Raw genomic sequence first — 22821 nt, 5'->3', positions numbered from 1 at the left:
TTGGGAATCAGACCGAGCCGGCTCTGCTACTTGCTGAAGGCAGTGATCACGGCAAGCTAGTTGACTTTTCAAAGCCTCAGTTTCTAATTCAGTAACACCACCCCCCACGGCTGCTGCCGGGATCAAGGATAATACACGTACGGCGCCTGGAGCTCAGTAACTGTAGCCGCTGCTATGTTCCACGTAGGGCAAAGGTATTTCGGCACTCTGGTATGTAATCTGAGTTCCTTTGGCAAAGATCACGCAGTTGCGGACTTAAAACTAAAGCACTGGGCGCCTGGGTGGCTCAGTCGGTTAAGCATCCGACTTCGGCTCAGGTCACGGTCCGTGAGTTCGAGCCCCGCGTCGGGCTCTGTGCTGACCGCTCGGAGCCTGGAGCCTGTTTCAGATTCTGTGTCTCCCTCTCTCTCTGCCCCTCCCCCATTCATGCTCTGTCTCTCTCTGTCTCAAGAATAAATAAACGTTAAAAAAAAACAAAACAAAAAAAAAACTAAAGCATCATCATCAAACTCAAATTGTAGAGATAAATTAAGTCGTATGCATACGCTCTCATTCAAAACGTACACCGTAAATGGTACGCGGGCTCGTCACAAGCGTTTCTCAGCACGGAAGCCAGTTAAGGAACTCTGCGGTCAGGAGACCCCAAAGCCCAACTCCGGAAGGCTAACTTGCTGTTGAAAAATTCAGCAGCACGCTTCAGAATTACATGGACGAACCGCGTGAGGCAAGTAAAGCAGTGCCATTCGAAGGAGGTAAACCTGGCGACATTTACCTTGGGACAGTTTTATGTCACTATCAAAATTTCACGCAAAAAAAAAAAAATAAATAAATGAACACGTTCCAGATGAACTGTTGTAAGAAAAATGGAATGTAACGTGCATGTCTACCTCTATTATTTTGTCCCAGACGGGCCGGTGGCCAACAGCGTCCCAGAGAGTGGCGTGCCTGTCATGCCCACAGGTCAAGAATTGAGGTTTTGAGGCATGGATGGCCAGTCCCCAGAGCTCATCAGTGTGACCCTGCAAAGGACCGAGACAGCCAGTCAACGCTCGGGAGCCTCGGCGGCGGGGTACCCACGGCGAATGCACACTTCACACCGGCTTCCCTTCCTGCCCCACCTAAGTCACGGCGGGAACCCAAGTGCTGGTGCTGAAGAAGGTCATGTTGGTTTAAAAAAAGGAATGTCGTCCTCCTCGTGACGCTTTGTTATATTCTGACAGTACGGAAAATGAGGCGGGCCTGCTGGGCCGGAACGTACCTGAGTGATGGGTGCAAAGTCCCCTGACAAGGTGCCTTGCAGAACAAAGTTTCTGGTTGTGCCTATCAAGATCACATCCCCCTTCCCCTCGGCCACCGTCCGGATTGGGCCAAACTGTTCTGGAATCTGCGTTGAAGAGAAAAGATTGAAGGTGTCATGCAACGTTAGCTCCGCCATTCAAAATGTCTGTTTGTGTATCATGACAGCTCCCCCCGCCCCCCATACACGTAACATGGAGAGAAAGGTTCACGGCCAGGGTTTGTTGAGTGGATGATCAGAACCCCCAATCTGACTTTTAAACTCCAAACACGCATGTACCTTAAAAGAATCAGTAAGAGTAAGGCTGTTAAAAGAAAAACAATAAAGAATGAAGCATTTTTTTTCTGGATAAGATTGAAAAATAAGAAATAATACTGGTTAGTTCACTCTTTTCTTGCTGTGGCATTGGGACAGCAGTAGCAGGTAAAAATTTGGAAAACAAAGACTAAAATAACATGCCATAAAATTTATTTGTAATTTAAAATGGTAAATTCTTGGGGCGCCTGGGTGGCTCAGTCGGTTAAAGGTCCGACTTCAGCTCAGGTCATGATCTCGCGGTCCGTGAGCTCGAGCTCCGTGTCGGGCTCCGTGCTGATGGCTCAGAGCCTGGAGCCTGCTTCAGATTCTGTGTCTCCCTCGCTCTCTCTGCCCCTCCCCCGCTCACAATCTGTCTCTCTCTGTCTCAAAAATAAACATTAAAAAAATTAAAAAAAAAAAAAGAAATTGGAAAAGTTCTAGAATGTGTCCATTCTACTCTAGGGATAAAGACCATCAACCTTCAGAATGATGCCGACCTTAATGTCTGTCTGCTCATAATTTCCCGGAGCTCATTGAGACAGAAAATTTCGTGAGGGTGTGGAAGGCATATTAAATTTCTTGTCTGGGGCTCCTACTGGTGTGTAGGGCTGCTGGCCATGTAATGAGGAGGTAAAGTAGATACTAAAAGGAGTTAGAGCTTTAGAGAACGTGTTGGCCCTCAGCCACATACAAAGTAAATACTCAGTAAATACTAGTGATAATGCCTCCAAAGTAACACCTAGAAATTAAAGTGGAAAGCGAAGAAAGATCTTAATGAAAAATCATAACATGGATAATATTCCCTTGGAAAAGTGAGGCCGTCCAATTATAAAGACATTCTAAATGTCAAACACGTTATAACCTAAATTTTTATAAACCTAATTCCATTTTAGTTGTTACGCTTAAACTGCCTCCATGACTTTAATAAAATGTTACCCCATTTGGGGCTCCTGGGTGGCTCAGTCGGTTAAGCGACTGACTTCAGCTCAGGTCATGACCTCGCGGTTCCAGAGTTCGAGCGCCGCATCGGGGCACAGAGCCTGGAACCTGCTTCAGATTCTGTGTCTCCCTCTCTCTCTCTGCCCCTCCCCTGCTCATGCTCTGTCTCTCTCTCTCAAAAATAAACATTAAAAAAAGTTTATAATGTTACCCCATTTAATAAAATTTTATCGAAACCATTTTCAAAACTATAAGCTAAAGATTTCAAACGAACAAGGAAACTGGTTAATATAGCAGTTTTAGGTTCAAAGTGAATTTCAATACTGCTGCTTGCTGTCTTACCTCAGTTTTACGAAGTTTCTGATAGTTTCCGTTCCAAGAAATGAGCTTTCGGTCTTTCCCTCCTCCCGACACCAGTGTGCCGTCCCTTAACATGCAAAGTGCAAAAATGCCACCCTCGTGGGCCCCTTGAACTGCATAGCTTATCCGATTTGTACCTAAACACACCAAGAAAACCATCCTCAGTACGTTATCAAAACACTTGCCTCTCTCCCTCGCATCTCATTTTTGTTTTAAAACGTGATCCTGTTGGTTAGGACACCTCTGCAGTGCGAATCTCCAGGGGACGCAATTTCTAGAAGCACACCAAGCACCAGAAAAGCATGCCCTGGGTTACTTTACAGTTCAGGAGAACATGCCAGAAGGAAGAACAGGACGGAGGGAGAGAGCATGGCGGGATTCCACATGGCGGAAAACAGGGACTTGAGTTTAACGTGCTCTGTGTCACTTGACGAGTGACTCAGTGACCCCTCAGTTTCCCCTTTGTGTAATGGGGCTCCCACTCACCCCTCAGGATCGTGCTAAGGCTGAAATGGAGCGATGTGTGAAGACTTGCCCCCACAATAGTAGGGATACTAGAGAAGTTGCCACATTAGTCTGAAATCACATCCATGGGTCTCTTTCCACCTTCACCCCAACCCAAACTCTAAGTCCTTTAAGGGCAGGGATGGTGTGTTTTTCCTTTCCGTGTTTAGCACACTGCCCTGCATGTGATTGGTTCTCATTAGCTGTCTCCCAGAGGCCACACGGACCAGAAATTTATTTAACAGCTCAATAAATAGCCGTTGATAGCTTCTTCATTATACTCTGTTAAGAGATCTCCTAATCTCCTAATAAAGCTATTCCATCAACCTATTCTGGGCTTAAAGACCTTTTTGTAATGATAGAAAGTGACTATTCTTGTTTTCATCTGTTCTAGTCTTAAGGTCTCGAGTTACGCATGTATGTATGTACCCAAAAAACTTGGGATTTTACTGTAATCCTATCGATTATATTAACAGACAGTTCTTAGAGAAGTCACGTTTGACTTCTTATAACATCCCCCTAGAAGTTTGTGCTCTGGGAACAATCACGTGTTACCTTTTCCCCACACCAAGATGTTGCCACTTGAATCTCCAGTAATGGTGTCGCCATTTTCAGAAAAAGTCACGCAGAGGACAAACTTTGGCTTTTCTTGCTTCTGCAAAATGTTGTAAACATATGTACACATTTAGTCAAGACATCCCCTTCTTTGTATGAATAACACCCAGAATCACACTACTCCTAAGCCGCATAGTGTTAGCTTCTGCTACTCCACCATACGCCTTTCGTTTTTATCCCCCGTTACATAACTTAGGCCGTGAGGTTACCTGCTCTAAAATAGAGACATTTCTGGTAATTATAAAGCTGCAGACAGTTGGAGCAGAGGAGGGGGCTGGAAGGGCTGGGGGGCGGGCCGGGTTGTCATGACTAGAGCTTTAGGAACAGGGCCCTGGCACCAGAATAACGCGGTCCCAACTCCGTGCAGGGAAAGGCCCCATGGGGAAGGAGGCGCTGTCCCTGGTACTGACAAGGCCTGAGCGTCTTCATGGTGGTTCTTTGCAACCACCCTGTGGTGGGAGGGGGTTGCCCTGCCCCCAGGGCATCCTTCCCTGAGCTGCTCCCTGTGTTGGTCCATCTTTCCTTCTTGGCATGACCCACGTTACCAACAGAGACACAGGGAGTTCCCCAATTCTGTTAGGAATCCGCGGGAATAGTCGTTATTGCTACCTCCCCCAGAGACACTTGCACATTTGCCAATTAAAACAAATTCTAAGCTCCCTTAGAAGCGAGCTGATCACACGCACCGCTCAGGGAAGAATAAAACAAGTGTGACTTGACGTTACCTCGAACAGTCCTTGCTTCTTAATAAGGGAGTTTCCTTCTAAGGTCCAAAAGTAGAGATGTGATTTTCCACAAGTAACTATTATATTCGTGTCCGTGGGGTGGAAATCCGCAGCAAATACAGCTTCGTTAGAACACTTTGAGCAAAACAGGAGAATCAAATGTCTCAAATCTCTTAGGACACTCAAGAAAATAAATAACATGGGAACCACAAATAAATAACTCATTCAGGTTAAGCATTATGCCTTTTGATTTTTCTCCCCCTTGAACTCATCTTCCGTGAACACTCAGTGTATGTTTGCTGCATGCCTTAACTTCTCCTTGTCTGTCTCCCCCACTGGACAGTAGCCCTGAGGACAGGGACCACAGGTCCTCTGTCTGTGCAGGGCCCCCCACAGGACCTCACACAGAGCTGGCACACAGCACACTTTTGCTGAAGGGCTGGGTTAGGGGTGGGTGGAGACTCAAAAACCACAAGAATGTGCTCTCATCTTCCCATCTCAGATTCCCAGCCGTGGCCGAACAACAGAATCGCCTGATGTGTGTTAAAATGCAGACGTCAGGCCTCATCCCCATCTAGTGACTGGAATCTCTGGGAGGGGCCCAGGAATCTGGATTACATATAGCTCTATCACTCTTGGCTGACTCTGGCTGCCCTGTTTGCCCTGGGATTCCTTCCTGGTTTAATTCCTAGCATTCTGCTGGTGGTCTCGTGACCAAGCTGGGGTTCTAGGGTTGGATATCTGGCTTTCTTGGTGCCACTTTATCAACTCCGACCCTGTCACCTTGATTTCCAGAACCCGTATCTTTGTTGGCTGACCCTGACTGTTTCTTCTGCTTGAAATTCAGTTATATGCTCTTAAACCTGGGTAATAACTTGCCTCTGTTTACTTCCAACCCAGCAACATAGCCAGAACTGAAACACTTGACCAGAATATGAGAAGGCGTGCCTCTAGCATGAAAACAGGTGTTAGGAAAGGTGCCGGATTAGATACAGACCGCCACATCCCAGACACTCAAGAGAGAAAGGTACGGTGATCTGATGGTAATCCTAATGTTAGGGAAGGAAGGTGATCTAAGGTTAATGGATGACAGGATGAAAAATCCAAAGTCAGTTCTGCAAAAACTGGGATTCGTTCATGATTTGAATGGGAGGAAAACATGAGAAAGCTTCAAAAAAGGGACCATAAAGGGAAGCCCCAGCACACCCCACAGGAAGAGTCGCACTGGGAGGGCCTGGGATCTGGCTCGCCTTTCCTGAGGCTACTCAGCTTTGGACAAGCCTCGTGCCGGCTGTGCTGCCCTGTCCCTCAGCCCTCAGCTGCTTCTGACCTGTCCCCTCCCTGGCTGGGCAGTGGGCACGTCTCACTTATCACATGTGCAGTGCCCCCTTCAACAATCAGAAAGGGCACGTTTGCTGAATGAAACGAAGCAGCAGAGAACAGCAAACGATGGAGTGGATTAAAAGGGTAGGGGCTGTCAAATGAGGAAGAAAACAACCTCACAGATATCATGACGAGAGGAAGAAACCCCACCAGGGCTCGGGAACGGCACCCTGGGAGGGGAGGTGGGCGGGGGGTCAGGGAATCTCAGGTCACGCGTCACGCCTGGGGACCGCGTCGGGAATGGGGAGCCCACTGGCCCACTCAGAAGCAGGAAAGGGACCCGGGAGGCAGCTGGAAGGAGAAGGCTCCAAAATGGGAAATTATAACACAGCCCAACATGAGACTTGGAGAGAGACCTTTGCGTCGGCCAGCCGTTCTCCTTTCTGCCAGTCCCACACGGACAGTACGTGCTCGTTGGAGTCATCCACGGCACAGAGATTGCTTCCTCCATTCTGGAAGAGAAAAGGCATTCACAGGAAGACTACATTTGAGAATAAAATAGGTTAAAAGTCATTAAAGATCAACATTAATTTTATTTTTAATAAGGAGTCCATTTTGGCCAAAGAATATGTATGCACCACTTTGGGGACCTGCTTCCCTGGTCCCCAGGGGAGGGCAGGTGGATGTGGGGTGATGGAGGGACAGGAGCGGCAGAGAGGGGTTGGGGGTGGCCCTGCCTCATCAGTTCTATTAAGACCAGCCTGTGAAGGGGCTGCAGGACCCCCTCCTGGAGGAGCCGGTGCCCACGGCACACGCAGCACACGTGTGTGACAAACATAGGCCGGGAGGCTGTGCGGGAGCAAAGCCTCCGGGGCTGAGGCTTGTGGTGCTCTGATGTGAGCACGTGCACGTGTGTGTGAATGTTAAGTTTCTGAAACGGCGGCTTATAGGGTGGATCTGTCGCATGGGCACATCCTGAGGGGCCTGGGAGACCATGAGTCCCCTCCAACTCCTGCTTAGGGACAGGCAGCCCGTGTGGGAATGACGGAGGCACACTGGGGCCGCCTACCAAGGGGCAGGTGAAATTCAAGGCCAGAGCTGGCAAAAGTGCCCCAAGGAACATGCAGTCGGTGTTGCAGGGCCTCTGCCCATCACGTGTGCGACCCAAGGGGGTGTGTGTGACCTCTGAATGAGGGGACCTGGGACGCGGGACAGTTTCATCATGCAAATCTGTGCACGCACCCAGGCGGCTACGGAGCGTGTTAACCTCCTCCCTCTTCAACCTTGAGCTGATTCTCTCCTCCCTGGGGACGAGGACACCAGTACCCACAGGGCCCATACTTACAGATTTTGAGAATGCGATACAGGTAACGGCTCGGTCAAAAAACCCAACTCCAATGACATGCAGTGTGTTCAGCGTCACAGAATCCCAGATGCGCACGTGTGGGGGCAATTGCTGTTTGGAAGGAAATACAGAGTCGCCCACTGTGATGGTCATAGATTCATCTTTACCTCGAAGCTGCAGGATTACTTCAATTCTGTCCAAACAAAAAGTCTTTTTCTGCATTTGAAGGCTCTGCCTTTTAACATAAATGAAACATTCCCAAATGGCTTCAGGAGATCAGGGCCCCTGTGGCCAACGTGACTTTAGGGGAGGTCCACCAGGTTTTAAGTTTGGAATAGCCAAGTCTTCATAACTGTACCACAGGAGCTGATATTCTGACTAGTACGTCTAGATGCATCTGAGTTTTAAAAGTGAAAAATGACGAGGAACCTGGAACCTCGTATTCCTTTAAGTCTGTATTATCACTAAGGTATAAATTAGTCTAAATTCAGCAAGACGGTCACCACCCAATAGTGTTGACAGTTTAACATTCTCGGGCCTCACGGGAGCAAAACAGGCAATCGATCACGATCGCGCACGGATGACATTTAGAATTGTCACGATTAGTTGCAAACGCTCTCGATTGTGCTCCAACGTGAATGATACTAATTTTTCTCCTTAGAGCCCTGAACAGATTAATCGGGAAAAGGACTGGCATTATACCTAGTTAGTGGACAGAGTGGGCTGAGGCAGTAGGCCAGGCTCTAGCCTTGACTTGGTCTGAGGAGCTGGGCGTCTGCAGACAATTCACCTGGACTGTTGGCTTGGCATTGCCGGCACGTGCACTGAAGGGCGGGCTCAGATGACTATCACGTTTTCCCCGGCTCTAAAGTTCGGATTCAATGTCAAGGCCAGAGACTGAAATACACTATGAATCCACTAGAGGGAAGAGCAAATGCTTTGCTACTCATGTAGAAGACTTTAAAAAGCTGTTTAACATTTTAAAAAAGGACGAAGGCCCTGTGCCATTTATGTGCATTTATGTAATAGTAAACTGATTTCCACTGTTCCTGTGACTTCTTTTTAAGTGCAGAATTTTCATGGGAAATAGCATAAAGTTAATATTTAAAATACGATGTTACTAAACTATTTTCTGAAAAGTTACGACGTCATTAGAATATTTTCTGAAAATTGGTAGCCAGCATCCGTGCTTTCTGGAAGAACACATGCTGGTAAAAATGGAAATACTCCGTGTCATTAGGTTCCTTTCATATACTGTGCAAGTAGAGATCAAAAAAGCTACAGGGGGTGTTGGTTAAGACATGGCAGCGACCACAGACTGCGGCCTAGAAGGAACTGGAAGCCAGTTTCGCACTGTGCTCTATTTGTTAGAGCCCACTAGTTCCCTCCTGATTCCTTAAAATTCCAGGCGAAGTCTTGCTGAGGTGCTTATAAAACTTGTGCCCAAACTCTCTGGCAGCCTTTGAGGGTCACGTGCAGACTCGCGCTCCGGGGTGACGTCAGGAATTCGGGGCACTTAGGCGGAGGGTGCCTGAAGTCTGCTGAAGAGGCAAAATGCCCCATATCCAAATGCTATTCATTATGACTTTTACTTATTAAATGTGTACTTACTACGTTCGTGTTCGTCACGTGTGTAAAGAAATATCTTAAGAATCGCTGAATTCTTAGGCAAGACCAAGGCTGTTTAAAAACTGGCTGAAATTAAGGTGAGTTCGAGGGGTTTTTAAGGTCACTGTAAGAAAATCTGCGATAAAAAAATTCTAATGAAGGGTTAAGAAGCATTCAGCTACTTTATACCTGGGCAGGCTTAGTCATCAACGCAAGGTTTCCATATTATACTGAGTTAATGGTTTGTTATAAAAACATGAAAGATAATGCAACTCACTTTTCCATCCTTAGACGTACCAGCGACTTGTCCCGTTGCTATCGTGATCCTGTCAGGGTGAACTGCTAGGCTAAAAAGAGGGTATTGATAAAACATCCACGCTTTAAAAGTACGCTTTACTTTTCTCTTGGCCACATAGAGTCTAGTCAAAACTTTAAATGTAAGAACTATATGGTACCTGACCTCTTACAGAGTCACCAGAGTGTCTCTGCGCACCCCAATGACCTTGGGCAGTTAGTGCCTATTTCATCCAGCCCTTCTGTCTCGAGAATTTCCAAATGCAAGGAAAAAGCAACCTTTGCTTGGAAAATACCAACTCTACAACAACCTTGATTAAGTATGTTAAACAGCAAAAATACCTTTAAAAAAGTTTTTTTTTTAACGTTTATTTATTTTTTTGAGAGAGAGAGAGAGAGCGTGATCAGGGGAAGGGGCAGAAGAGAGGGAGACACAGATCGGAAGCAGATTCCAGGCGCTGAGCTGTCAGCACAGAGCCTGATGCGGGGCTCTAACCCACGAGCTGCGAGATCATGACCTGAGCTGAAGTCGGACGCTCAACCGACCGAGCCACCCAGGTGCCCCCAAAATATCATCTTTTACCAACAGGAGTTTTCCCATTGATCAGGGATCTAGGACAAATAGAAATAGGTAAGCCCACCTGCTTTATCACCCATCCTTCCAAAAGCTGTAAGTGGATTATGAATGAATTAAAATGAATGAATTACAGCAAGGCCAGAAACAAACATGGATATTTTTACTTTTCTTAAATAAAATGCCTGGGTGGCTCAGTCGGTTGAGCGTCCGACTCCGGCTCAGGTCATGATCTCACCATTTGTGAGTTTGAGCCCCGCGTCGGGCTCTGTGCTGACAGCTCAGAGCCTGGAGCCTGTTTCGGATTCTGGGTCTCCCTCTCTCTCTGCCCCTCCCCTGCTTGTGCTCTGTTTTTCTCTCTCTCTCTCCCCAAAATAAACATTAAAAAAAATTTTTTTTTATATAAAGTCCCACATTAGAATCTACTAGTGTTAAGTAGTAGATTTTTTTTATATAAAGTCCCACATTAGAATCCATTTGTGTTAAGAAGGACTCCAAACAGGGGTCTATGAGAACTATTTGTTCGGGTGACACGGTTGGTTACGCGGATGTGTTATAAGGACAAAAAAACTAGTCTGTAGTGTCTTAGAGAGATGGGTAGCTAGCAGACCACCGGGTACAGACAACGTGGAACATAAAGAGCTTTTCCAAAAGATCTTATTTCCCCAGAGCTCTTCTCCTCTCTTTAGTTACATCCCAGCCCCGACGTCTTTCCGCTGATGCTATTTCTACAGGGGTGAGGACTCACCACTTCACATCGTCGTTGTGGCCGGCGTAGTGCCTCTGGAGCTGTTCCTCGACGTTGTACAGCACCACCACGGAGGCGATGAAGTACACCGTCTCCCCCGTTGGAAGCAAGTACAGGTTGTTACGACAGTCTCGACCCCGGTACCCATAGCTTTGTGTACGTCAAGATAAACCTGATTTCCTTTAAGACCCGACAAGACATCAGCTTTATTCAACAGGAATGGGCAATAAAATTCCCTAAGACTAATACCATCAATGTCTCTCATTTAAGTAACTTTAAACTGTGGGGTGCCTGGGTGGTTCAGTCGGTGAAGCGTCCGACCTCGGCTCAGGTCATGATCGCACGGTCTGTGAGTTCGAACCCCGCGTCGGGCTCTGTGCTGACAGCTCGGAGCCTGGAGCCTGCTTCGGACTCTGTGTCTCCCTCTCTCCCTGCCCCTCTCCCACTGCCTCTGAAAAATGAATAAGCCTTAAAAAAAAAGATAAGTAAATTTTAAGATACTGGTAATTGATTTGTATATACCTTATTGAGTGAATTTTATTTTTATTGTAATCTAGGAGCTAAATCTTTTACTTAAAAAGTTTTTTTATGTTATGAAAGTACTTGTAAAAGGTGCAAAGGACACTCCCACATACTACGTAAAAGGTGAAAAATGTAGCTCCTCCTTGCCCCAACATCCCCAGCTTCTTGGGGATAATTACCTCAGTTAGGATTTTGGAATGTATACTTCCAAACCTTGAAAACTATTTTGAGAGCAAAACTTCACCTGAATTTGAATGTGAAAAAATAATCTAACAAAAGTACCATTTATTGATTTGAAGTAAATTCCACTGTTTCACATCTTTTAAAATATGAACAGAGAGTAGGCCGAAAAAAATGTGCTTCGAATAATGTTTTCCAGCCGTGATTTACCCTAAAATTTAAACCATTATGGACTTAAAGAAGAATCACTTTAATTATATGTGCCAAAACAGATGTCCTGGTGAATGCTTAGGACATCTGAATCTGAAAATATAAAGAAGATGTTTTGGGAGAGAAACTTAGGTACAGATGAGAATTCTAGAAAATTCCCAAAGAATATGATACCATCCTTTCAAATAGCAATTCTTCCAACTGATTACAACAGCATCAGTTTGAACCAACTTCTTAGGGGCGCCTGGGTGGCTGACTCGGTTGAGTGTCTGTCTGACTCTTGATTTCAGCTCAGGTCACCATCTCACGGTTTGTGAGTTCTAGCCCCACTTGGGATTCCCTCTCTCCCTCTCTCTCTGCCCCTACCCCTCTCGTGTTCTCTCTCTCTCAAAGTAGTAAACCTAAAAAAATTTTTTAAAAATTAAAAAAAAAATAAAAAAAACCAACTTCTCAGAATTTATATTTGGGGCTTGGCATTAAACAGGTACTCAATAGAAATTTGTTTGAGGGCGAAGAGAGGATTTTTGTTCTTTGTCTTAAAATCTGCATGGACCGGAAGGTGGCCTCTGCAGAATTCCTTTAGAGTAAAATAAATAAAATAAAATAAATAAGGAAAACTAAAGTAAAAGTTTAAAAAAAAACCCAACGCTTCATTCACCCCTTTTCATAGGCTCGATTTCTTTGTCTTTCAGGTTTTTCTCTCTGGAAGCTCATTCACTTTTCTAAATCTCATAGTATGAAGTCTCCAGCAGCTTGATCTCAAGAACGTCAGTCATAGGGCTGACTCATTTCTGAGATTTACATTTGGGTGGGGGAGGCTGTTTCTTTTTCTTAAAGTAGCGTTCTATCTACACCACATGCGGATTTTCTTTACGCCTGTATCTACTCCCTTCCTTCAGGACTGGGGTATTATTCCCAGTCTGATGTTACTCCTTTAATTAGTGTTGACCTTGCTGTTAGGTTCCCAGGGCTGGCCAGGCCCCCACCTGGTTTCAGGGGGGAATGCCTGTCCTTCCTTCCAGTGTAGCACTCTTCGGGTTCAAAAACCTCCTGCCAGCACGGTTTAGTTCAATTTCTGACATTCTCATTTTCATAAGTTTGCAAGTTCAGTATCTTCTTGAGTTTCCATGCTGTTTCCATGTGCCCCTGCAGAGCTCACTAAGCAGGGGCCAACTAGTGTTACAAATAACCGGCTTTCAATCTCATTAGAACCCTAAACCCTAGGCATTTGTGATTATTTTCATTTAGCTTGCTTTTCTCTTAGTGTTTAACTACCTTTATTTTTATAAAGTTTATTTATTTATTTTGAGAGGGAGAGAGAAAGCATGAGTGAGAAGGGGGCGGGAGGGAGAGAGGGAGAGAGGGGGAGAGGGAGAGAGGGAGAGAGAGAGAGAGAGAGAGAGAGAGAGAGAGAGAGAGAGCATCAATCCCAAACAGACTCGTCGCTGTCAGCGTGGAACTCACAAGCTGTCAGATGGTGACCTGAGCTGAAATCAAGAGTCAGACGCTCAACTGACTGAGCCACCCAGGCAACCAGCCCAGTTTTTAACTACCTTTATTCTGTTGGAAAGATTAAAATTCAAGCCAGAAAGTGAGGCGTTTTCTCACGGCTCTTTAAAAACGAACGAACAAACAAAACCCCAACCATCCAGCCAATCCTATGAACCTTAATATTTTCTTGTCGGGAAATAAATGCATATGTATTTGAGCAAGAACCACCATCTTTCATTCAGGAATGATAGGTCAGTGTCCCCCTAGCCAGCAGCATTCACGGAGCCTATTTGCAAGGACACCGTACGGGGTTCTCACATATGGCCCATTTTGTTAAATCAAAAAAAAAAAAAAAATTTCAGTGTGGATAGACTATTTGGCCTAATCGGTGAATAAAGGATACACCCATTCCAGTTTCAGTCTCTTGGTGGGAAGCTCTACCTTTGCTTCCAAATTATAAGAGTCCACTTGATCTCTGGGCAGGTACATGGTAACAGGGCGTCCGCGAAGAAACATTTTTACGTATCCTTCTTCTACAACAAGAACAAAGACATCAGTTAAGACGCCTCTGGGCCCGGTGGATCTGAAAACAAATGTCTATTTTCTTTCTCCTCTTAATGTCCCAGGAAAGGGTCTAGCTACTCTTCACGTGATTTCTAATTAACGTGTTGGGGGTGGGGTTGGGGGGGGAATAACGGAAACCTGAAGTCGCACCATTGAAAACCAAAGTTTTCACCCTGTTTACGTTGGACGTGCTGCTTCCTCAAGTACGTGAAATACGTGAGAAATTGTAATACAGAGGGAAGAGCCAGATTCCATTGTTTTTCCACGAGAGACTCAGTGCTTACACTTGTCTTCGCCATCGGGGGGGGGGGGCGCGGGGAAATGCCACCTCGCAAAATTACAACCAATGCAAAAAATCCATTTAGAGTTGTCAGTGATTTCCATGTATATACAATTCCAGTAGCGAAATTCATAAGGCATCTTTCGACACTTAGATCCTTTTGTTATATCGCAATGTAAAAATATTCCTTTATGTATCTTATCCGCTGGACACATTTTTCAAGTATAAAGAACACAAAATCAGCAAGAGTGCATGCTGGGGTACACACAAGAAGGAAAATGCTCAAAGATAAGCTTGAAAGAAAACGGAAGGACTAAAGACCCATTAGGGGGAGATGCTGAGAAACAGAAGCTTCTAGAACAAGCATTTTTATAATAAAATAACTTCTGACGTCTCAAGAAGTCATTACGGGGGCAAAAGTAAAACCCAGTAATACATCAACCTGGGACACGTGCAGTTTTAAAAAAGAAACAAGGTGGGGGTTTCTGCTCGCTTTCAGGATATAGTAAGACCAAGGAAAATGTCCTGTGAGTTCCTGACGAATTCGGTTAGAACTCACTGCCGATCCCAGGACCAGGCCTCCACGGCATTTAAACTGGGTCGCTCCAGCCATAGCGGCACATTAACTCGAGAGAAGAAACATCGGCGGAGGGGACATCGGTGAGGAAAAGTCACGAAATAACTATGGTGCCGTGAGCACCACATTTACAAGTTACTTTTGTAAATCTTGCTCCTAAGGACCCTCAAATGCCGCATGCGAGCCCCCCCACACACTAAGAGGCCGTCCCAGTTTTATGTTAGTGCACACGTGCATGTCAGGCCTCACATGCGTGTGATGCATTCTTCACGCCACATATTAAGTCTGACTTTTAAGTAAGGGGCAATACACGCTCAGCCTGCAGACGGCGTGCCAGGCGCTCTGTTCCGTGGGCGCTCCATGAGGATGCCGCCACAGGGTCCGTCCTCCCCAGATCCGCCGGGACCAGCCGAGCAGAGGTCCTGGTACCCGAGGCTGTCTTGTCACTGCCCCACCCCGGGCATTTTATGTTCTGCAGCCAAACCCGTCGAGGCCCCAAGTGGATTCCACCAAGTCCTTCCTCCACGCAATGTCCTTTGCCCGCCCTCTTACCTGCTGGATCCAAACGTCTAGCATCCTGCCTGCTCTCCCCTAAGTGGCCGCACCGGCCTTGAGCGCCCCACCTGGCCCTCCTGTCTGGCCGGAAGTGTCTCCACCGCCCTACACATCTACCCAGCTCCAGGCCCCGGCTCCTCCCCTCGCCCCAAACCTCTTCTCTTCTTTAGTCCCTCCCCCTAATCTGGGCTCATCGGACGGTGTGGCCGCCACACCGGCAGGACCTAGGAGCGCCCGGCAGAGGACAGAAGGGAGAAGAAAGCAGATGTCAGCAAAGCACAGAGCTGAGGACAAGCGGTTCCCTCAACTGTCTTTGTACGCGAGGAGGCACAGAACGTGGATGGGTAACAAAGAGGCTACGATGCCATCTCCGCAGCACGGCAGAGCCCTCCGTGGCTGTAATAATCAGTGTGTATGAAACACTGAGCGCACCGTAGCCGCGTGCTGGTTAAATCCTCGGGACCGAGGCTTACTTATCGCACGATGCTAAACCACTGAACGAGGCCCCCCCAAAAGCCCTGAATTTTGCCTTGGCATTGCTTTGCCCTGGCAATTTGGGCATTCTATGTCTAAGATCGAAACACAGCCAGGGAAGGCAATGGAATTTTCCAGGCAGGTTAGGACCACAGCACGCAGCCGCCCACCGGAAGGTGCGGAGCGAGAGGCCAGCCGCAGCGGGACATCCAGGGCCGCCCTATAGCTCTCTTAGGGTTTCTACGAATCCTTCAGAGTTCCTGCAAAACCAGCTGGTAACCAAGCCAGATCGAATGTACAGCTACTTATCAAAACCCATCCAAGTAAAGGCGCAGGACTGCTGTTTAACTTCAGGTGCAGTGGCTTGTGTGATGGACACGTTTTCGTACGAGGAGAGTATCTGCTTGGCCGTATGGAAAAGGGTTCGGCAGCCTGGGTAGCAGCTTTGTTGAGAGAGCTGTGAGATTTCAGAAATGCCGCCTACCTTTGCAGTGTATCACCCGGCGTTTCCCTTGTGATTTCGGAGACAGGGACAGAAGCGCTAGATGAAGAGATAGCGAGAACTGCAGGAGGGACCTGGGGCAGCTAGCTCTTGGGGGGGGTGGCCCCCCGCCCCTGCAGAGAAGCCTGTAGGGGGCTCAGGACCTGGCTCCACAGGCATAGGGCGATTATAGTTTTCAGCGCGTGACTTCATGCTTCCCGAACAGGAAACGAATCCTAAATAAAGCACATGCCGCTACCTACGGGGGGCTGACTTTTACATCAGTTCCAGTTCCGAATCGAAGGGGGGTAAACCCAAAGTTAAAATGAGACGGGTTTGTTTAACGGGTGACACACCCGTCAACGATTTTGCATTTTCGATGTGCTTTTGAAGAAGGTTAATATCCTAACAATAGCATCTACCTTATTATAAAATGGGTTAACAAAAAGAAAAAAGAAAAGGTATATGGAAAGGTACATCATGAACTATTAGTTTGCAGTTTAGGAGACTGAAGGCAGAAAGAGAGAGTAAAAAAAAAAAAAAAAAGGTCCTTTTGGACAAAGTGATCACTTAACGCATCAGAGAGCTTTCCTATCAGAGGTGTTGCCTCGGGAGCCCCAGGGGAGAGGGAGGAACAAGAAAAGCCACACACGATCTTCAACCTAGAAGTTCGGCTTTCACACGTGTGGTGGCGTCTCACTCTTCCTCCTTGTTGACGCATCTTGAATCGGTCTTCAAGGGGGTAAGGGAAAGGGTCTAGTCTTTGCGACCAAGTTACAGGCCGTGCCTGGGATCTGAGCCCCGACCCGTGGGCACGGGCTTCCTGGGCCTCAGCCTGTCAGCCCCGCCACGCAGACTCCGCATGTGACAAGTGGCCCCCGGAACCGCTCCGCGTGCGTCCCCCAAGTCCTGAGGGGACCGAGGGGCACGCGCACAAAAGTTGAACGGGACTTACCTGCGCTGAAGACGGGCTCCTTGGGTTTGCTGCGGAGACAAAACAGAAACGGGGTTTACAGGGAGGCTGGTGTGGCAGGTGCTTAACCTCATTCATGAAAGACCCCCCAGCTCACCGGTGGCAGCACAGGCCGGTCACACTGACGCTGTGCCGGTGATTCTCGCTAACGAGAGAAACAAAACCACGCAACTGCAGAGAGGGACAAATGTACGTGAGAACGTCTAAAACCAGGTGCAAGAGATTGTGGCCCCCGCTTTGCCACCACAACTGAGCTGTTTATGAGAGCAGGTAAGTGCGGCAGGAAAACGTGCTTGGTCGGGATGCGAACGGCCACGTCTACACACGCAAAGGTTTGCTCTTCTCACGGATGATTGAAAGCACTTATTTAAAACCAGAGAGTTCCTGACGTGGGACTTGCTGACACACCCAGCTCCTGGCAGGGTAGCTACCGTGAGAAGGAAAAGAGGGAAAACATAAGGAATATCGGGGCCGTGGCCATCTCATCAGTGTTGTGGGGGCCCCACCGCGGATTTCTGCCAGGCTGGGACCACCCCACGACTGCACCCGGGAAACCAAATCCCCAGAGCATTCAAGGTCACGCCGCCGACGGACTAGGGACAGCCCCAGGGGCAGGCTTCCCCGGGATGAGCTGGCATGAGCAGCAGAGCATGCGACCACTTCCCAGGACAAGCACCTGCCGGAAGAGGTCACCACCTGCCTGCCAGACAAGAGAAGGGACCCTCAGGCAGGGCAGGAAGTGTCTCCCGTTCAAACCCAGGTCTGCGAGACTCTGGTGTCTACACCATCTGCCCCGTATACCCTGCTTCCTGGATTTGCCTCCTGCTTTAAGACATGGAACAAGACCGACCACGTAAACGAAACCCGCCCCCGAGAGAGCCACAGAGGCACACAGGTTGGTGTGTGTGCGTAGTTTCCAAAAAGTACCTGAGCAGATATAGTCCCGATGTTACATTTCTCCTCCAGTTTTTTCTTGAAATACATTCAGAAACACCACCAGTAAGAATCAGCCTTAACCCCAGCATATAATAAATAATATTATCAATACGTTGGACTTCCAGATAATTTGATGCCGTACCAGGGGGTAAACTCCTGACTGATGCTTTGGAAGTGCTTGGCAATCTGTTCAAGTGTGCTTTATGTAGCTGGGGCTGTTGTGGGCTTAGTTTTCAGGACTCTCGCCTTTGGTCATTGAAAACTACTCTGAGAGGGGTGCCTGGGGGACTCAGTCGGTTAAGCGTCTGACTCTTGATTTCAGCTCAGGTCACGATCTCACAGTTTGTGAGTTCGAGCCCTATGTCGGGCTCTGCACGGACAGCGTGGAGCCTGCCTGGGATTCTCTCTCTCCCTCTCTGCCCCTCCCATTCATCTTCTCTCTCTCTCTCTCTCTCTCAATAAACTTAAAACAAAAATTTTTTAAATAAAAGATATTAAAAAAAAACCTACTCTGAAAGCATGACACAAAACTCGAAGTGCCACACTGGCCTCGAGGCCCTAGTGCCATCTCTCCTGACAACTTTATTTCTTTGTCTGCATCTCCCTCTGCTGTCCCCTGGTCCACGAGTCTAGCTGCCCCATCGCTGGTGTCCCTCCCACGTGCCCGGAGCTCCTGTGACAGGTGACTGGCCTGGCTTCCCCTCCTCCTGGACACCGTCCCACGGCCCCCGTGTTGTCTGTGCTCCAAGCCTCTTCCCAGGGAGGCCTCTGAGGCTCTGCAACGTCCTGGGGTCCTCCCGACACACCCTGTGCCCCAGCCAGTGGCAGTTCTCTGCACGGCTCCCAGCAGCCCTCTCATGCTGTTCCTCCCTCACCCAGAGGCGGGTAAACGCAGTCAGGGCGGGGGTCTCTGCTCTGCTTGCTGCTGTGATGGCAAGGCCGGGGGCAGGGGGTGGGTGGTGTAGGGTTCCCCGGGCTCTCCCAGTGGGTCCTCAGACTTGACCATGGGCTGTGTCTCCGGGGCTCTCTGTCAGCTCTCCTGTCCCTCCTTCAGGGGTGACCGTTCTTGCAGGCACCTGGTCCACAGGGTAGATGATTTCTCTTGGTTCCCCTGCTCTGCCCTCAAACGACAGCAGCTGATGTGCCTGTGTTTCAGAGGGGATGTCTCCCTTCCTGCACTCCGGACCTGCTCCTGATCTGTCACGAGCTCACTGAAGGTCTGCAGAAAGGTGTGCGTGCGTGCGTACGTGTGTGTGTGCACGCACATGTGCGTGTGTGTGAAGCGCCCCCTGTGCATGGGGCTTGCAAAAATTCCAAATGACCACGACAGTCCACACCCGGCTGAATCATTCCATGAGCTTTTGGCTGCTTTCTTCTGACGTGATCCCCGACGGCCCGTCTCCTCTGCAGCTCGGCCCAGGAGAAAAGCAGCCGTGGACCCGTCTCTCCTAAGACAGGCTCGTCGCCGTGTGGATTTTAGTTCATCACATTACTTTGTGACCTCAGCTCCACGGTGGGTTTAAAATAGCCATGCCTCTGTCGATCACCGGCTTGTTCTCGCTGTCAGAGCGGGAGTGACAGTCCTGTGATCATCTAAGCGGAAACACAGGTCTTAACTCCGACTTTCACATATGATGAGAGTCACAGGCAAGGTGAGGACACGGGAGGAAGGGCCGAAGCAGAAGACGACAGCACAAGCCTACCGGCTACAGGAACATAATGACGGGGAAGCCAGGTAGGGAATCAGAAGACACGAGAGCCATCTTTCCGTCATGACTTTAATCACAGAAGTGGAAAGACACAAAAGCCCCAAACGCAGGAACAAGCAATCCAGAACCTTCCCTGGAGATTGAGAAGAACAATTATGAACTATGTTCCTCTTAGAAAGAGCGATCCGTAGGGCAGTTCGAATTCCAGACACAGGGAGGCCCGTGGACTCCTGAGGCCGGGCTTGTGACATTACAGGAAGAATCAAAGATCTATCTATTAGGGGCGCCTGGGTGGCTCCGTCGGTTAAGCGTCCGCCTTCAGCTCAGGTCGTGATCTCACGGTTCGTGGGTTCAAGCCCTGCGTCGGGCTCTGTGCTGACAGCTCGGAGCCTGGAGCCTCCTTCGGATTCTGTGTCTCCCCCTCTCTCTGCCCCTCCCCTGCTCATGCTCTGTCTCTCTCTGTCTCAAAAATAAATAAAAACTTAAAACAAAAAAGATCTATCTATTAAAACACTAGAAAAGGCAGTGTGGGTGTGAACAGCTGAGGGTCATGGAGAAAGGCACTGTTCTCACCTTGTGCTCTGAACTGCGCATCACGTTTTGGGCATATTGTATTTAGAAAGGATGCTATTGCTGTGTTCCATTCTTTGAGAAAGCTACATTTTTTTCCCCACTTTTATAGAAGGCTACATTTTTCTTATATTCTTTTTTAAGTGTTTACTTATTTTTTAGAGAGAGAGAGAGAGAGGCAGAGGGAAAGGGAGAGAGAGAATCTCAAGCAGGTTCTGCACTGTCAGCACAGAGCCCGATGTGGGGCTTGAACTCATAAACCACGAGATCATGACCCGAGCCAAAATCAAGAGTCGGACACTTGACCGACTGAGCCACCCAGGTGCCCCAGAAAGCTACATTTTTAAAGCAAAAAAAAAAATACTGTCTTTACTCTTGAATCCATTATTCCTGCCTCTGCACCACCACCTTTCTTAAACAGCAACACAGTGCCAGGGAAACGGGAGCTCCACCCGGTGCAAACCTTTTAAGCACAAACCTCTGGAGCAGTAGTAACGGAGGGGCAAACCCGTAGAAGGTGTTACGACAGCCGTGATGCAGGATTAAAGATGCTGCGGCCTCCGCTCAAAATCTCTCAACCGGAGCCGCACGCTGAACACCTGCCCTTTCCGGAACTCACTGCCAGTAGATTGAAAGGGGACCCTGGGAACCCGACACTGCTGAAAACGGGCCCGGGCTGCAAGTTCACTTGGTACGGGAGGAGACCGCCGCCCCAGGGCCGAGTAGTTGGTCTCTGATCACCTGTTCCTTAGCGTGAGCTAAGTGGAAAAACGTGAGTGGGTGACGTTAACGCTCCCTGCACAGCCAGGGTGTGGTTCCGTGGGGGGAGGCGTGAGGCTTTGCGCATCCCTGTCCCCGTGGGGAGCTGACACAGATGCCCCCCCTCCTCCCCCCGGAAGCCCATGAGAGACATCAGCCCAGCGGAGAGGAAGGGTTTCCCCTCTGGTGAGCAGACCCTCATCTCTTGGCTAATGTGCCCTTGGCAGTGGCCAATACCTCCCGAGTGAACAGTGTCACGGTCGGGTATGGTTTTTACTGCTCTGTTTTGGCAGGACGACTTGCGGAAAGACTCCGGCTGTGTGTTTCCTTGAGCTGGTTGGCTCGGGAGACCATGTCAAGGGTTCTCATAAGGAAGCGGTACCTGGGGACTCACGGAGGATGCGAGGCAGCCGGGAGCCTGTGCCAGACCGGCGGCTGGATCTGGGGGCAGCAAGAGAAAATCAAACAGTTGAGCTGAGGAAAAGCCCCCACCCTGAGCCGTGAGCTCACAACCATGCAGCGGCTACGACCACCTGAGTCTACATCGCATGTTATTAACTCCCCGATAATGTTCACCGGGGACTCTGGGCACAGGGTGGTCTCCTAGTGGCTGTTTTTCTTTTCATCTGCTAACACTCACCTTGCCACACGGCAGGCTGGGTGTGTACGAGGAGGGGAGTCGGGCAGGGGTTCAGACTCCGATTTAACGGCACTCCCTGCGCTGTGCCCGCTCTGTAGTGGGATCTGCACTCGGAACTTCCGCACCTCCCCACTCTGTTACCTAATTTACCCCACGTGCCTGAAAGGGGGCTCAGGAGCCCAGGTCCTGCACGCTGCGGATCTCACACATGGGGGACGCGTGTAACAGGGACCCCTGGGTGACCAGGATTAGAGCACAGCCAACAGGGGTCAATGCTGTTCGAGCAGAGATACTTGCCTTCGAAAATGATTAACGAGGCTCGATCAGAAAGGACACCATTCCAAAGTGAAACATGTTACCTCCCTGACATCTGTTCACCTATAAAAACCGTAGCTCTTGACATACGTACCAGGACTCCTTTTGAAACGATCTCACTTGATGAAATAATATTCCCGCTGGCAATCAAAATACTTTACTATGTAAGTAATGATTCTCTACATAAATGCCCTTAAGCAGCTTTCTACTAGAAATGGGGTCACGGAGGAAACATCTCAAAGAGTTTGGAAGTCACTGGAGACCCTACTTGGGGACAAAGACTGCTTCATAGACATTTCCAGCCAACACCTCCAGCTCAGTGTGGCAGAACCTGCCCAGATTTTGAAGTCAGCTGGGTCTGCGTTCGGATTGGGTAAGTCGCTCTACCTCCACGTCTTAGTTTCTTTCACCTACAAAATGGGACTAAAACCACTGTAAGGTCCAGGGTGTTGGCAAGATCAAGCTGCGCATGTAACAGAGTGCCCAATACGCGGTTTTCACTTCTATCACTCCCCTCTTGCTCCCAACATTGCTGACGAGAACCTACATGTAACCTTCAGGCCCCCTGCCTACCAGCCTCAAAACTAAAATATAAAGAATACAAGCACTTATTATTTTAACATGTGTTAAAAGATAAATGACCCCATGGCTCGGGGAGTGAACAACCCTTTCAGTAAAGCGAAGATGCTTAACTTAAGACACCTAATTTCCAGGGCAAAATGTTTCAGAATCTGAAGGGTAGCGTTAAAATCATCTACCAATAGGTGGTGCTGTTTACATAGTTCTTAAATGACTATGGTTTTTTGTTTTGTTTTGTTTTAAATTAAATATATATTCTTTCATTCACTCCAGAAACATTTACTGAGCAGTTACTGTGTGCCAGGCCCTGTGCAAAGAGTTAGGGATACAAAGAATAATAAACAACAGCTTCTGCCTTCCCGAAGCTTAAGTGAGGG

General features: G+C 48.4%; 1 protein-coding gene across 7 annotated transcripts in view; it reads right to left on the bottom strand.

Annotated features, from left to right (window-relative positions):
* The window catches only part of EML1 (EMAP like 1), a 169898-nt gene that overhangs the window by 5207 nt on the left and 141870 nt on the right, over positions 1-22821 (bottom strand). For 6 of the 7 annotated variants that reach the window (XM_030319948.1, XM_030319950.1, XM_030319951.1 and 3 more), the window contains 12 exons: positions 16919-16947; positions 15967-16023; positions 13436-13565; positions 10630-10779; positions 9291-9360; positions 7406-7516; positions 6477-6572; positions 4738-4872; positions 3953-4052; positions 2876-3030; positions 1259-1384; positions 888-1019 (listed from right to left, as the gene is read on the bottom strand). In XM_030319948.1, coding sequence (XP_030175808.1) covers positions 888-1019; positions 1259-1384; positions 2876-3030; positions 3953-4052; positions 4738-4872; positions 6477-6572; positions 7406-7516; positions 9291-9360; positions 10630-10779; positions 13436-13565; positions 15967-16023; positions 16919-16947 — 1291 coding nt within the window. The remainder of the gene's footprint in view (positions 1-887; positions 1020-1258; positions 1385-2875; positions 3031-3952; positions 4053-4737; positions 4873-6476; positions 6573-7405; positions 7517-9290; positions 9361-10629; positions 10780-13435; positions 13566-15966; positions 16024-16918; positions 16948-22821) is intronic. The other variant, XM_030319949.1, reaches the window with a different exon arrangement.

This window comes from Lynx canadensis, chromosome B3 (assembly GCF_007474595.2).
Source record: "Lynx canadensis isolate LIC74 chromosome B3, mLynCan4.pri.v2, whole genome shotgun sequence".
In the NCBI taxonomy this organism is placed as follows: Eukaryota; Metazoa; Chordata; class Mammalia; order Carnivora; family Felidae; genus Lynx; species Lynx canadensis.
This window is presented reverse-complemented; position numbering and strand designations above follow the sequence as displayed.